The sequence below is a fragment of the Peromyscus eremicus genome, chromosome 13, assembly GCF_949786415.1.
Source record: "Peromyscus eremicus chromosome 13, PerEre_H2_v1, whole genome shotgun sequence".
In the NCBI taxonomy this organism is placed as follows: domain Eukaryota; kingdom Metazoa; phylum Chordata; class Mammalia; order Rodentia; family Cricetidae; genus Peromyscus; species Peromyscus eremicus.
This window is the reverse complement of record NC_081429.1, coordinates 61,603,281-61,619,990: the sequence shown is the minus strand read 5'-3', so window position 1 is coordinate 61,619,990 and position 16,710 is coordinate 61,603,281. Positions and strand designations below refer to the sequence as shown.

Genomic DNA, 16,710 nt, shown 5'->3' with positions numbered 1-16,710 from the left:
TATACAGAAATAATACTTTCTTAAAGCCATATAATACCTCTTTGGTTCTGCATAAAGAATGTCAAATGTCTTATCTTATTGCAGAAACATTTTAGTTAATCTATCAATTGACAACTCTGGGCCCAGTTTCCTGGTATGTCAATGAGCATTATAAGTAGTCATTTTGTCCCCTATGCCAGGGAGTTTCCTTTGGACTCAGCACTTCAACCTGTTATGGTCAGGGAGCATGAGGACTGCGTGGATGGGCTGGGGTACCAGGCCTTCACCAGGTTAGCACATAGTGAGTTCAGTTGAGGCTAGGCCTAAGGGTTGTGGATCATGAGGCCCAGCTGCCAGGCTGGGCCAGCACCTCAGATGTGCAAGTAGGGATCAGCCTGCAGGTTTGGAATGGTGTAGGCAAAAAGATGACTGGGAGACTCACTAGGCCTGGCAGGCACATAGGATGTGTGACCAGGGATAGGCCTGGGGTCAGAGACAGCATATTTCTTGACAATTTGTGATGACAATCACATCCCTGACCCCAACTCCCTCTCATCCTATCAATAGCCCCTTCTTTACCACGGTCTTTCCCAGATTCATGAATTAAGGTTTTGCTTTCTGGTCCACTTTGTTTAACCAGGACCCTTTCTGTCATCATTGGATTAAAGCTATCAGCTGGAGTCTGGTGGAATCAGCAGTGGGTACACAATTGAAGGGCAGGACTCTCCTTTTCCACGAATCTATTATTAGCTGTGAATACAGCAGTGAGAAGTAGGTCATCTCAAGCCCCTCACCCCTGCTGACTTCTGAGGGGCCCAATCCTGTGTAGACCCAGTGGAGACATCCACAACTGTAGTTCATGACTGCAATGGCTGTGTCTGGCCCAGAAAACTTCACAGCCCCTTTCCTTATCTCTTGTCTCTTACTACCTATTTTTTTTTCTTTCTTCTTCTGTTTTTTTCCTGTGAAGGTTTGGTGGATATTACAAATGATCCAGACTTTGATGGAATCTATGATGAAGACATGAACGAAGATCCAACATATGATCCCAATAGCCCTGAAGAAAAGGCTGTATTTATGAAATATGCTGAAAACATTATGCTAAAGCTGACATTCAGTACCACACAAGTTCAACAGCATGAAAACATCTTTATATTTGAGACAGCCTATTGGCTTACTAATGCTATAAAGTACAATCAAGATTATCTGGATATTTGTACTTACCAGAGACTACAACAAAGGCTATATCTTCAAAAAAAAGTTATTCAAAAACATTTTGAGAAAAAAAAAGAAATCAGAAGAGGGATAGGCTATCTGAAGTTAATATGTTTTCTGATTCCATTTTTACTCAGTTTAAAAAAGAGGATGAAAGTTCCATATTTAAATAGTCTGCTTCCACCGTTTTCAGGTAAGAGAATAAGCAAAATTAGACTTTATCTTTGCTGGAATTTCAGAAAACTATTATTTTAATTATTTACCTGCATGTATGTCCATATGAGGATGTTGGATTCCCTGGAAATGGAGTTACAGACAGTTGTGAGCTGCCGTGTGCGTGCTGGGAATTGAACCCAGTCCTCTAGAAGAGCAGCCAGTGCTCTTAACCATTGAGCCATCTCCCCAGCCTCCAGGAAATTATTTTTCAAATAAGTAGTATATATGTTTTCATTACTTTCCAGTAATAGGAGCTGATTATTTTTATCAAATGATGCAGTAGTTTGAATAAGAATGCCCCCCATATGCTCATAGATTTAAATGCTTGGTCTTTAGGGAGGAAGTTTGCCACTGGGGGTAGGCTTTGGGGGTTTCAAAAGCTCGAGTCAGGCCCAGTGTCTCACTCTTCCTGATGCCTGGGGATCCATATGTAGAACTCTCAGCTCCTTCTCCAGCACTATGTCTGTCTGAGTGTCACAATGCTTCCTACCATGACAATAATGGACTAAACCTCTGAAACTGTAAGCCAGCCCCAATTAAATGCTTTCTTTTATGAGTTGCCATGGTCATGGTGTCTCTCTACAGCAATAGAACACTATAAGAGTTACTGTGGTCATGGTATCTCTCTACAGCAAGACAACACTGACTGTAAGAGTTGCTGTGGTCATGGTGTCTCTATAGCAACAGAACACTGACTATCAGAGTTGCTGTGGTCATGGTGTCTCTACAGCAACAGAACACTGACTATCAGAGTTGCTGTGGTCATAGTGTCTCTACAGCAACAGAACACTAACTATAAGAGTTGCTGTGGTCATGGTGTCTCTACAGCAACAGAACACTAACTATAAGAGTTGCTGTGGTCATGGTGTCTATCCACAGCAACAGAACACTGACTATAAGAGTTGCTATGGTCATGGTGTCTCCACAGCAACAGAACACTAACTATAAGAGTTGCTATGGTCATGGTGTCTCCACAGCAACAGAACACTAACTATAAGAGTTGCTGTGGTCATGGTGTCTCTCCACAGCAACAGAGCACTGACTGAGACAGATGGAAATACCTACTTAGTTCTTTATAAATGGAAATGACTACTTGGTTCTTTAGAGTGTCTCTTTTGCCTGAAGAAGCTCAAGAGAGTTTTGTTGTTGTTGTTGTTGTTGTGGTGGTGGTGGTGGTGGTGGTGGTGGTGGTGGTGGTTTAAACAAAAGTTACCAAAGTCACAGAATTCCAACCCAATAATTGAGGAGTTATATGTTAGTATCGACTCGTAGCTGTCAATCAGAATATTTTTAACAATGCCTTTGAAATATTTATACAATAAAACCACAAGAAATGCTCAAAATGCATAGAAATATATTTTATTGCCAAGCAGTGGTAATAAAATTTTAATTAATTTAATTTAATTTAATTTAATTTTATTTTATTTTATTTAATCCAGCACTCAGGATCTCTGTGAGTTTGAAGCCAGCCTGGTCTACATAGTGAGTTCCAGGACAGCCAGGGCTACATAGAGAAACCCTGTCTTGAAAAACATATACATATACATGTGTGTGTATGTATGTATGTATTATATAATACATTAACAATGTATATAGTATTGTTAAAAATGAAATACATGGATATATGTATATTTATTTACTTATCTATTTATTTGCTGGTGGTCCTGATGGCACAGGCCTCTAGTCCCAGCTACTCAGGACAGAGGCAAAAGGATCACATACTGAAGTCTAACTTGTACAACAGAATGAATTCAAGGGTATCCTAGGCAACATTGTGGAACATGGCTCAAAATGAAGAGTAAAAGAAGACTGGGGGTATAGCTCAATGACTGACCACTTGTGTATTCAAGGCTCTAAATTCACTCTCTAGTACCACAAATAAGTGTGTGTGTGTGTGTGTGTGTGTGTGTGTGTGTGTGTACTGAGAAAGACAGAATAAATAATTTTATAGTCAGTTATTGCCAAATTCTAAATCTCATCTGGATTTTTCACATTGTTTACACGAATGGTAATCAGATATCTAAAATACAATCATCTATTTGTTGTCTACATTTTAAATAAAAGTTTCTTTTTATTTCTGGAGATGACAAAGTCAAGACAGAGAGAGAACTGCCTCCATTTATTTATGGACGAGATTTTAAATGCCAGAATTTTGACTACAAAGAACACCAGTATTTCCATGTTCATGGAGGAATTGAATTTGATATCAGCACGAATCCTGTTGAGAGTGCTTTGGATGACTTTAAGGTTTTTGAATTATTAGCATTTCTGAGATGTTTTTGTTGTTTGAGCTGTCTTTACAGGTTTTTACTGAGAAAGAGCTTCTGTGGGTGCAGGCACTGTGCACACCTCTAGACAATCATTCTCGCAGTTCACTAGCTTTTCTCACACATTGAAACAAGTGTGAACCAAGTGCAGCTACTTCCCAGCGACTGTGTTGGAGAAGAAGCCGATAGACAAACCAGATACAGTTGCTTCCATCACAGACTTTACAGATTCCAAATGAGCAACTTTTGTCCTTGGATAGTTAACTAAAGTATACAATAGAAATCCACGAGCACATGGCTGATCCTGGTGGCACACACCTGCAATGCCAGCAGGCAAGAAGGGTCATGAGTTCAAAGCCAACCAACCATACATCATAGAGCGACTTCATTAGAGAGAGAGACAGAGAGAGAGAGAGACCAAAAAAAAAAAAAAAACCAAATCCCTGAACACTTATGCTAAGCCATCCATGTTTCTCAAAGATTATGACAAGAAAAAAAAAAAAACCCAGCTTGAGTTTGAGAAGAGTGAGTCCCCAGGAGCCAGGTGACATCACATGCATTGGTCCCCTTATTTGTTTGTTGCTTGTCTGTCTACATTATACATCATCATACCTATTATGTATTTTCTTTTTAATCTTTGTTATTTATTCTCACACTGGGAACTGGATACACAAAGTTATTACCAAATTTCTCCGGGGCTTTATTTTTTTCCATTTGCATGTATACAATTTCATATAATGGATCTTGTCATTATTAAGTTTGTTTAAAAAGATTTTTAATGTGTGATTTGTATTTTAGAAAAATGTAGAGAAAATACAGGAGTGTGCTGCTAATACCTTTGCAGAAGATTCAGGATACAAAGAGTTTTACTCAGTACCAGTCATGGAGTTTTATGGAAAGAGGTAAGGAGCTTCCTATTCATACCAGCCGCAGCTTGATGAATGTTAGCAGAAAACAAGAAAGTGTCCAAATGCAAAGGCTAGCTTAGTCTTAGGATAGTGAACCTAGAACAGTGATGATCTTGTGGATGACAGACTCAATAGAATACTAACTAGTTGTTATCTCACACACTTTGATACATCCTGCAAATGACCGTAGATTAATTCTTACAGTGAGCACCAATGTTAAATAGGGATGGTGGTGGGAACCAAACTATGAAGGGGAGTTGGAAGCAGTGGACACAGCATCACACACTCTTTCATTTCCGTAAGGAGTCTATTAAAAGCTCCAAACCCTCCCTGCTAGACCTTGCTATGCCCTTCATCTTCTGAAATGGTAGATTTTTTTTCCAGTGTTGCTAGGGTCTCTCATGGACTGTGTTCTTATATTTTACCATGAATACAAGTTTGAAAACATGGGTTATAGAGCGCAGAGAAAATATCTGGACGAGAGGTGGAGAAAAGCATGTTGGAAGGTTCATTTGCCTGTTTGTCCTCTGGTGGCCTGGAAGTAGCTGAGGACCAAGTTTCTATTCTGGAGAACAGAAATTTCAAAAATGGAGTAGGGAGACATGTGGAAGAGAGAGTAGATGAGATTGAGAGGGCATAACACACAAGGAAGAAAACCAGGAGACCGTGTGGCATAGCAGCCCAGTGGGGTATGTGTAAGAATATGAAATAGTGAAAGTATCAGATACAACGGAAAATGACAACTCAAGTTAAGAGTGAAGAACTTCCTCTAATATTGGCTGTGATTTGGTAAGAGAATTTTAATGAGACTGTGATTAAGGGGGACTTATTTGCAGCAAGTTATAGGGTAATGTAGAGGGAAAGTTAATGAAATGGGAAGAGGTAAAAATAGAAATCATATATATTGAAGATGCGTGGGGATGGATAAGAGACATGAGGCTAAGGGAACATGAAGACAAACGATGGAATGTGATCGATCTTTCTATTGAGTACTGCCTGTACTCATGTACTGCACACATAAAGCCAAAGACGTGGTGGCCCTGGTTCTGAAGGAGGAAGAGCGATGTGAGGACGCAGATGTTTGAGCACCTGTGTGAAGCTGCCTCTTCCTTACATGCAGAGTCCGTGGAAACATCCTGTACCTGAAATGGTTTGTCGCCTCTCTAGAAGAGGAAGGTCTTGCTTAAAGATCCAGCACCTATTGAATAGACAGTCCTCACAGGGCTGCATGATGTCCTGGAGACATCTGTGAATGAACTTTTATTCTCCAGCTTCTGCCAAGCTTCTGGGACACCACTGATCCTGGAAGGGCAGGGGAGCTGCAGGGAGAAGAGCTAGATTAATGAGAGGCTGTCCTCAGTTTAGCTCAGTATACGTATCCTGCTATTGCATGGTTAAGAGATCCAACCACTGCAATGTGATGTCATAACCGTTTCTGTTTCTCTAGTTCCTGACAAATGCACAGCATTTGGGAATCAGTGTTGGTGAATCATAGGGAGATAGATAGGACTTTTCAAGTTTTAAAAGCTGTAATAGTTGCTGAGAGATGGTTCAGCGGGTAAAGTGCTTACTGAGCATCCATGAGAGTCTGAGAGCTGATCCCTAACATCAGAGTGTGCCTGTGGTTCCAGCGCTGGGAGGTGGGAACAGGAGGACCCCAGGGACTCACTGGCTACTTACACTAGCCAATCAGTGAGCCTCGGGCTCAATGAAAGACTCTGCTTCAAAACATGAGGTGGAGAGTCATGAAGGAAGACAACCTCTGGACGCACACACGCGCACACACACACACACACACACACACACACACACTCATGCACACATCCCTAATAAAAATAAATACAAAATAAGCTTGTTTCTAGATCCAGACAGCATGAAATAAAAATAAAAAACCACAAGTAAGTAATCAGAATTTTCAAGACTCACATATCAATTACTAGAGAAACTTCATCCTGTATAAAATCCATCCTGCATATTTTTTATTGGGGTTCCATGTGCTAATTGGCTGGTATTTTCAACTGCAGTGAGAAATCTTTGGCTGCTTCTTTTCCTGCCCAGGTTCCCTGGTATCTCCTGCTGGGTGCTCAGCTCCCAATAAGCTCTGTAAAGGCAACTACACAAATGCCATCTTTGATAACCTCTGCTTCAGGCTAGGTGGCAGCTGTCCTCTCAGGCTGGCCCTTCACTATGCTTGGCAAATGGCATGCATCTAAGTTAGATTTGACACCAATGCAATGAAATGAGTTCCTTTCCCAGTTAATGTTTTCAAAGCAGTGCTACCTTAAAACCCCAATAATTTCAAGCTGCTTCCCCTGCCCCATAATGCAGGGGTGCGTCAGTGCTGAACCCAAGAATAATGTGAATGAATGAAAACAGGGCATTTTAAAATCTCTTGCTGTCTTTGATTTTATGAAATGGTTACTACATTGAGCTCATAGAGTGTTCCTGTCGTTTTCCTCTGATTTACTTCCCAAGGGATTCCTTGTCCTTTTTATTTTCACTAGGTCCTACAGTCACACTCAGAAGCATCCAGATCCTAGATTCATTTTAGTTTCAGGGAGAGTTTTCCCATCATACCAGAAAAACATCATGATATCAGATAGATGCTCAATGAATTGGAAGTCTATGAAATTAGAAAAACTCATGACTCATAAAGATGACAATTATTGTAACAAATAGATTAATTGTCCTAAAATAGCCAGTTTGGAGAAGAACATACCAGTATCATGACACTGTTGAAAATGTAGGAAGTTGATCAGAAATCTGCTTAATGAAATGAGTGTCAGGGAAGCTCCTCACCACAGTACCTAAGCCAGGTACACACTTCCAGGCAGAAGAAGATGGAGGTAGTGAGTTTTGAAATGAGACTTCCCTAAAGTTCCTAACCACACTTAAGGTTTGAGTAAGAGATGTAGAATGTCAGCACACAGGAGTTGAATGAAGACCTGGCTGAAATATCTAGCCATTAACTAAAACACGGGCCATCTGGGAGTTCTTCTAACAAGGCTCTCTCTGTGGCCAGTGCAACCTTACTGGACAGCTGACCATGGACATCACAAAATTATCTCACCAGAGAGGCTCTCAGGGTACAAGCAAACTATTACTCTTCAAGTTTCTAGTGTCGTAGAGAACCCCCATCCAGGCTCTGGATACAGTCTTAAGGTGACACCAAGAGGCATGAAATGCTTCTCTTTAGACTGTCTCCACTCCTGGCAGAACAGTTACAATGCCTCCTCTTTGGAGGCAGAAGCACTCCCCGGAGAAGAAGCCACTGGAGGGAACAGAGTACTTCAGTATTTTGTCACTGCTTTACTCCTGAATGAGACTGGCCATGTTGGTTATGAGGCTTCCATCTCATGTCGCAGAGTGGGAGTCTCTTTAACCTACTGGTGCAGTAAAAAGCCAAGGAGCCATGACCTAAAGCACCATTCCAGGTTGGGCTTAAGGTAAATTATCCTTCAGGAAGGCGTCTTATGGACACAATTTGATTAAAACAGTAAAGAGGAAGAACAATGGATGGAAGATAAACCTAGGACTCTTTCCCTAGAACCTGGGCTTCTAGTGACTTCTAAACAGTGCTGTAGTAGTTGGGTTGTTGTTGTTTGTTTGTTTGTTTGTTTTGCCTGTTTGTTTTTACTCTTTGCTCTTTAGTGGCCCACCACCCAGCTCCCAAGTAAATACACAGAGACTTACTCTTTCTTATGAATGCCCCGCCTTAGCTTGGCTTATTTCTAGCTAGCTTTTCTTAAATTATCCTGCCTATCTTTTGCCTCTAGGCTTTGACTTTTCTCTGTTCTCTATGTCTTTCTTCCCTTTTCACTCTGCAGCTGGTTGTGTGGCTGGGTGGCTGGTCCTTGGCTTCCTACTGTCCTCCTTTCCTCAGCCTTCCTTTCTTCTCCGATTTATCTTTCTGCCTGGCAGCCCCTCCTACCCTTTCTCCTGCCTTGCTATTGGCCATTCAGCTCTTTATTAGACCAATCTGGTGTTTTAGGCAGCAAAGTATCACAGCTTTACAGAGTTAAACAAATGCAACATAAAAGAATGCAACACATCTTTGCATCATTAAACTAACATTCCACAAAATAAACGAATGTAACACATCTTTAACTAATACTCCATAACACAGTACCCCAATCTCTGTCATGGGAATACAGGACCAACCCAAATGGTCCATATAAGGGTAATTATCAAGATAAAGAACTGTTGATAATAATGGTAGTATTTTTAACAATCAAGTGTAGCTCAAACTATAGTTCTGTATATAATTATTATGGAATAAGCAAGTTTTGACAGAAAATAAATAAGTAGCAAATTACTTCAAAGCTATAAAAAAAACCACTCTTTTTCTTTATTTTTTTATAGTTACTATGTGATCTATTTTGATCTTGAAATTTTCTACCAGCAACTATATAAGACTCAATGGTGGGGAGCCATAAATGAAATCATCAACAATCTGAGATTGAAAAGACTTCCACTGACTGAAGCTCAATTACATGAGCAGTTTAAGAAAAAATTTGGTTTCAAAAAAGCTATAAAGTGCAAGGTATTTCAGTGACTATCACATAATTTTGTGTAAGAAGTTACATATTACCATAAGTTTATGTCTCATATTCTATCCTAGATGGAAGGTCTAGCATATGAGGTTCAAGAAAGACACTGAGATCAGTTGTTGGGGGTATGGAGTTTACTAGAAGAGTCACTAATGGCTATGGACAGACAGACAGACAGACAGACAGACAATAGCATGGCAGGGGCTCTGAGGAGAGTTTAGGCCCACCAGACAAACAGTATGATGCAGGTTCTGATGAGAGGAAATCAGGGCCCACAAAGAGAGAGAAAGAGAGAGACAGAGGAGAGAAGAGAGAGTTATACCTTTCTGAGAATGAGAGTAGTTTTATTTCACAAGCTTGCAATCAGGTTCTCTGATGCTCAGGCAAAAGGCAGGGCAATGCTTAGAGAGTCAGACCTGTGTCCACCAACTCTCACTTTTATGCAAACTCACTTCCTCAGGAGAAAACCCCTGGGACCTGGAGTCTATTAGCCTGGAGATTGTGAGACAAAGTTTCAACAGGGCACCTTGCTTCCTGAGAGTGGAAAGGCTCCTGTAGCTGTTCTAACATTACATTCTTACACTAGGGATAAACTAATGCTTACATAAATACTTCAACAGGAAATAAAAATCCCACCTTTTATTAGCTGGAAGTCTATATGGTTCTAGATTTTACATTTTTGGCCAATTCCAAACCAAATCCCAGTAAGCTCGACTGTGGTTCGTTTGAATGGCAAATATTTACTGGTTTCTAATGTTTAAGCCGCTATTGTGGACAGGAAAACTCCTGTGAAGTCCCACTTCTATTACTGTCACTCCTATTACACAGATGAGAAACGGGAGTGTAGAGAGTTAACACAAGTCATACGGTCAGTAAACGCCACCACCTGGCTCTGTCTGGGCACACAAGCACCTGAGTCAGCCCTGTATCTCCTCACAGACTTCACCTTAGCTGCTGGAACCCATCTGTCGGGCGCCTTGGTTTCTGGAACCCATCTGTCGGGCGCCTTAGTTTCTGGAACCCATCTGTTGGGCTCCTTAGCTGCTGGAACCCATCTGTTAGGCTCCTTAGCTGCTAGAACACATCTGTTGGGCGCCTTAGTTTCTGGAACCCATCTTGTTTGGCTCCTTAGCTGCTGGAACCCATCTGTTAGGCTCCTTAGCTGCTGGAACCCATCTGTCGGGCACCTTAGCTGCTGGAACCCATCTGTTAGGCTCCTTAGCTGCTGGAACCCATCTGTTGGGCTCTCCAACTTCAAAGATTATGCTGGCATATACCTCCCACTTATCTATTTGAAAAGCCATATATTTAAAACTCTGATAACTAGTCTAATTTAAAGTATTTATCAGAACATCTCAAAGAACACCATGATATTTTAACCTCTTCATCTGAGAACTAGAGAAAGAAGAATAAGTCTCTCTCTAGCCATGTGTCTCAAGTTTCTTGAGCTGTCCTTAAGTCAGAGGGAAGCTGGTAATCTTCATTCGCCTTTAAAGTACTTCAGGAAGATATCTGTTCGCTTTCCTGAAATTGTCTGCAAAGATGAAGCTACTCTAAAAGAAAGGAAACAATCTTTCCAAATGTATTTCCATGCTCTCAATGTCTCCTAGGTCTGTGAGTTTCAACATTGCCCAGGGAGAAGCTCTTAACCTGGCCCCTGTGGCAAAAATTGAACCACACTCTTGCAACTCTCTTAATGCATTCTGTGCTCTCTCCTTAAAGACAACTTTTGACTTATTTTTATAAAAAACTAATGCTGACCTTTAAAAAATTTTAGAGTATCCCATTTGGTATGAAGTCTGCTGTTGAAAGAGGCTTGTCTGCTGTTTTCCATACATTCAGCCGTAAAACCTCAAGCTCAACAATCAATGTTTCTGATGAAGCAGGCTATGCCATTTTCCACCACGCTGCCCTGCACAACCGGGTCTCTATCATCTGTCAGCTGTGTAACGCCAACTTCAACGTTAACCAGAGACGCTTCGTCATGTTCAGCCAAGGTACCATTCAGTTTTTAAACTTTGTTCAATACTGAATGGGTCTAGTTAATATAAAGCAGAATTGAATGATTTAAATATACTGAGTAACCAGTTTTCCTTTAAGTACTTTTTAATGTGGAAAGAATCTTTGGCAATTAAAAATCTTCCATTCATCCTTGTCTTCTCAGATTTCCATTTGCTAATAAATAGGTAAGCTTCACAATATGAATAAGTAACTCTGCTAGCAATGTTACTGCTAAATCAACGTATTAGCCTAGCTGCAAGTTTGGGTTAGGTCTTGAAAGGCAGAGTTGCCAGGCGTGCTCTGACTTGGTGTTGGGTACATGCAACATGCTTACATGTCTCTGTCAGAAATTGTACTCCACATTGTCTGATGCCATACTGCTCTCTGTATCACCACATTGTCATTTTGTTCTTTCTGACTAATTTAGGAAACTGCTGTATATTGGTAACCATGTTTCTGTGTGGATTTTCTTTTTAAACAGAGTCATCCAAAGCGGACATGAAAAAAGAAAGAAATGGTAAGGCTGAAGTGAAGTATGTGTATATTTTAAGAGATTATTACATATGTTAAAACTTTTTTGCTGAGTGTGGTGACACGAGCCTGTATTCCCCGCATGTGAGAGACTGAAGCAGGAAAAGAGGGTTAAAGTCATCCTCCGTTATATGAGTGAGTTCAAGACCAGCTGGGGCTGCATGAAAATAAACAATCAAAAAAAGAAGCTTTTTATAGTGTCCAATCTACAAATATTTCCTTGCATGAAAATGTAAAATAATGATGTTTCCACATTCAATTTGAAGTTTAATTTTTCTGCCCATGGTTACGGATGTTCATGTTAGGTGTTCCTTTTTATAATATTTAACTGGGGATTTGCTGTGATCTCCACTTGTGTTATAAATTCAGTTTCCAAAGTCATTTGGCAGCTGGTCCATAATCGGCTACACGCTGAGAATGGTGTATGGTGCCTGTGTGCAGGGCCCCAGCTTCAATCTGAACACCCTAGTCCCACAAACAAGTTTATAATTGAGACGTTCTGCCACCTAGTGGCCATAATCATATATGGGTTCTAAGGAATGATTACTTTTTGTTGAGGTCAAAGTTTTGAGATAAGCATTGAACATTAAAAAAAAAAAACTTTATACCTTTCTACACATTTGAGATACTAGCCACATAACTTTAGAGTATACATAAGGTAATTTAAGGAAAGTTCTTTCACTTAAAAAAAAAAAAAGCAATATCCTACTTTAAAAAGCCCAAATTGGTAAAGGCAGAGAGGGACTAGATACTTGAACTGGCTGCCTTATTGTGGTGGAGGAACATTGTATACACACACACACACACACACACACACACGCACACACACGCACACACACACACACACACACACACACACACACACACACACACACGTAAAATAAAATTTAAAGCACCACCAGAGCAGGAAGCAGGCATGTAACTGAAAGTTTTCATGTGTCCCGCCCAGTCCGCAGCTGCTCAGACCCAAATAAACACACAGAGGCTTACATTATTTTTAAACTATATGGCCTAATGGCTCAGGCTTCTCGCTAGCTAGCTCTTACATCTTAAATTAACCCATTTCTACAAATCTATACTCTGCCACGTGGCTTGTGGCTTACTGGTACTTTACATCTTGCTTCTTGTGGCGGCGGCTGGCAGCGTCTCCTCTGCTCTGCCTCTCTCCTTCCTCTCTCTCTAGTTGGAATGTCCCACCTAATCTTATTCTGCCTCACCATTGGCCAAACAGCTTTATTTATCAACCAATCAGAGCAACACACATTCACAGCATACAGAACAACATCACCCATCAGAGGCAGCTGGAAGCTTCTGATTGAATGGCATTTAATGAAACAGTACTTCATTGGAAATTGTTGAATTAAGTGTAAAATTATAGCTTGCTTTATCATGACTATTTTATGTATTTACTTAGTTTTTTAAAATGTGTAGTAAGATACAGTGTCACACACCTGGAATCACAGCATCAGCATCAGGGACTGAGGCCAAAGGATTTCAAATTTGAGGCTATCCTGAGCTATAGTGGGCCTCAGACCAACCTGAACTATGTAGCAAGACCCTCAAAAAGTAGATGCATATTTTCCTTGCTCATAAAAAGGTATGATTCCAAGTTAAGCAAAGAAATATAAGGTTGCCCAAATAATTGTTTTAGTTCTTATTTTGGAGGATTTATATATTATATAACACGAAGCTGTGTGCTTATTTATTCTTTATTGATTTTAGGAGTGCTAGCTCTGACTACTGAGGCAATTGTTACTCTTCTCAGGTCCAACACCTCTACACCTGGCTGCACAAGCCTGTTCACTGGAGGCAACCGTCTGCCTCCTCTGTTTCAAAGCCGATCACACCCTTACTGAGAAAAGGGGCTGGATGCCGATCCACTTCGCCGCCTTCTACGATAACATCTGCATCATCATTGCACTCTGCAGGAAGGATCCCAGTTTGCTAGAGGCTGAGGCAACAGCTGAGTGAGTTACTGAGCATCTGTAAAATTATATACAAATTTCTCCTTTCCTGACTACCACCAGGCATAATTGGTACGGGGACTTGCAAGGTAGCAAAGCATTGATGTTTTCTCTGGTCTTCATCCTCTTCTCTTCTGGCTTAACCTTAGAATTCGTGAAGACCAGAGCTTTCATCTGCCTGTGTGTGTTTCCTAGAGGAGTAAAGAGTAAGTTCTGGGGATTTCTTTAACTGTTGTATCAATAATACAGCTTCCCAGATCGGTTTATTAGGCTAACCACGTGACTAAGGAAGAGAGTGTTGCTCTTGTCTCCTATATAATCAGCAGGTAGCCCTCTGTCTCCAGGTCAAAGTAGACAGAACCATATCACAGCAGAAATAACTACTTGTATCTAGAGGAGGACCTTAGCATGAATCCTAAAAGGTCTTATTAATAAAATCAAACCTGGAGCCAGGTATTGGAGTGAATGCTAGAAGATCAGAGAAGCAGAACAAGCCACAGCCACCTCCCCTTGCCAGTTCCTCAGCTGATCCTGTTTCCTCAGACTGGAAGCCTCTGTGTTCTTATCCAAATGGATCTCAGCTGAACTGCTGCTCGAAAGCCTGAAAGCTTAACCAGCTCTAGTTCCTGTTCCTCATGCCTTATATACCTTTCTGCTTTCTGCCATCACTTCCTGGGATTAAAGGCTCTTGTTACCATGCCTGGCTGTTTCCAGTGTGGCCTTGAACTCACAGAGATCCAGAGGGATTTCTGCCTCTGGAATGCTAGGATTAAAGGCGTGTGTGCCACCATTTTCTGGCCTCTGTATCTAGTGGCTGTTCTGTTCTCTGACCCCCAGATAAGTTTATTAGGGTGCACAATATTTTGGGGAACACAATACCACCACAGAGGACAGCAGCAAAAAGAAGAAAAGTTGGAAGCAGGAAACATCGCCAAAGTCTCCTGTTTCATAATTAGGGTGAACATTCTTCCTTAGGCTTGTCCAGGAATCTAAAGACCAGGTGATCATTTTGACTCTCTGAACCTGTTGTACGGATACTGTGGTCTAAGTCTCCAAATGTCCTGTCCCTTATTTACATACTGGCTTGGCGGTTTGAAGGACACTTATTGCTCCTTAACTCATGGCTTCCCCACCATAGCATGAAATGGCAGCAGCTCCCGTGCCCATTATCACACCTGCATAATGGATGGAGCAGCAAGACAGAGACGAAGCAGCAGACACACCCTCCTCTTCACCGCTGCCCATGCAGCTCCCACTACCATCCTGTAGACACGCTTGTTTGCACGTCACCTACCTACCTCTGAGGGGAGATGGGAGATGAAACCCAAAGATCTTTGTTGTCTAAAGCAACACACAGTCAGCTTTCAGTGAGGAAACTGGAATTTGGAATTGGACATAAAACATAAAAAATGTGTTTGGTGACTACCAAGCCTATGCGATATTTGTAAAGTGGGTTGATAATACCTGATTATGTGTCCACCAATTCATGAAGCTTCTGGAAAGATTAGATAGGCAGTGTATTTTAATTATGTTGTGTAGTACCAACTTCCAAATACATTATAAATCATAATAATTGAGAAAGAGGACAGGGATGACTAATGAGGAGAGGGAGGCAGGGAGGCACATCTGTGGAATGTAGAGAATGAGGCGCTGAAGGAAGACAAGGTGATGGTATGAATTAGAGTTCCTTCAGCAGCAGAAGTAAATGTGGTGCTATATGTGCGCACAATCCTGTTACGATGTGTTCTTGACTCTTAGGAACCAGTGTACCCCACTATTGCTCGCCGCTACTTCAGGAGCACTGGACACTATTCAGTACCTTTTCTCTCTTGGTGCCAACTGGAGAAAAACAGACGCGAAAGGAAACAATATCATTCACTTGTCAGTGCTCACTTTTCATACAGAGGTACTCAAGTATATCATAGAATTGAATATCCCTGAACTTCCAGTTTGGAAAACTTTGGTAGGTGAGTATAGAACATATGATTTCATCATAAACATTCTGATTATTCTATAATATGATCATTGGAATGCTGACATGGAACAAATAAAATAAAATATGCATATTCAAAAAATTAAAGATCATGCAATAAAAATTATGTATTAAAACCAACAATAGTTCAGTTGATAAGGGGAACTGTCTTTTGGTGTATAAAAGTAGTTTGATTTCTAACTTAAAATCAGAGATCTGTGACCCAAATGAGCTATATCTTACACAATAATATTTATTTTCCAACTTTCTTAGAAGTCAGAAAATCATTTTCTCTGTTAATGTGCAGAAATATTCCATAATAAACCGAATTCAGAAAGAAAGGAGGATACAACACGTAAGCAGCAAAGGTCCTCCACTCTACTCCTTACTCCTCATCCTAAAGCAGCTTTAGAAAATCTTCCTGCACATTTAGAAGAATGTTTTATGCAAAATTTTGTGTTCAATCTAGTCAGAAAAACAAGGGTAAGGGTTACTCAGTCAATTGAATATACGTATCAAAATTCACTTCCTCCTCAATCCCCATTACAATCACATGAAAATTAAACAAAACAGCAGTAGCAGTCAGGGTTCAAGAGAAAGCGGAGGGCAGTGATAAACAAAATGGAACCAAGCAGGCACCTCTGAGACTGAGAATCCCAGAGAATCCCAAGCCCGCGTCAGGAGAGCCGAGAACTTCTCAAACTCAGACCTCACAGTCCTCACAAAGCTGGAGAATAAGCAGTGCCAGGGGGCTCCCCAGGGCCCAGTCAGAAAGGCCAGCAGGTGCTGAGGCTGCCTTCTCCTTGGAGAGAAAGGAACCAGAATTTCCAGGACCACAGCCAAGGCATGTTCCAGAGTGGAGCTATGGGCACGGACTTAAGAAAAGGCAGAGCTCTGAAAGTGCCATTGAATCAGTGAAAACTGAGAAGGTGGATCTCAAATAGGAAAAATAACAGTGAGAAGTGAGACAACACCATGGGTCACTACAATGTCACTAGATGAGAGTAATATTTGTCTAGACAATGTTAAGTATTGATTCGAGTAGCAGCTGGAAATGTAAGGAAAGAGAGCAGCATGAGCTGGTTCCCCATTTCTCATAACATGAGG

At 41.0% G+C, this 16,710-nt stretch overlaps 1 protein-coding gene across 6 annotated transcripts in view; it reads left to right on the top strand.

The window, feature by feature from the left end:
• Ankar (ankyrin and armadillo repeat containing) overlaps positions 1-16,710 on the top strand; it is a 67,146-nt gene that overhangs the window by 10,001 nt on the left and 40,435 nt on the right. For all 6 annotated transcript variants that reach the window (XM_059278021.1, XM_059278022.1, XM_059278018.1 and 3 more), the window contains exons 3-10: positions 950-1,387; positions 3,494-3,657; positions 4,476-4,579; positions 8,948-9,128; positions 10,913-11,132; positions 11,618-11,653; positions 13,433-13,634; positions 15,390-15,598. In XM_059278021.1, coding sequence (XP_059134004.1) covers positions 950-1,387; positions 3,494-3,657; positions 4,476-4,579; positions 8,948-9,128; positions 10,913-11,132; positions 11,618-11,653; positions 13,433-13,634; positions 15,390-15,598 — 1,554 coding nt within the window. The remainder of the gene's footprint in view (positions 1-949; positions 1,388-3,493; positions 3,658-4,475; positions 4,580-8,947; positions 9,129-10,912; positions 11,133-11,617; positions 11,654-13,432; positions 13,635-15,389; positions 15,599-16,710) is intronic.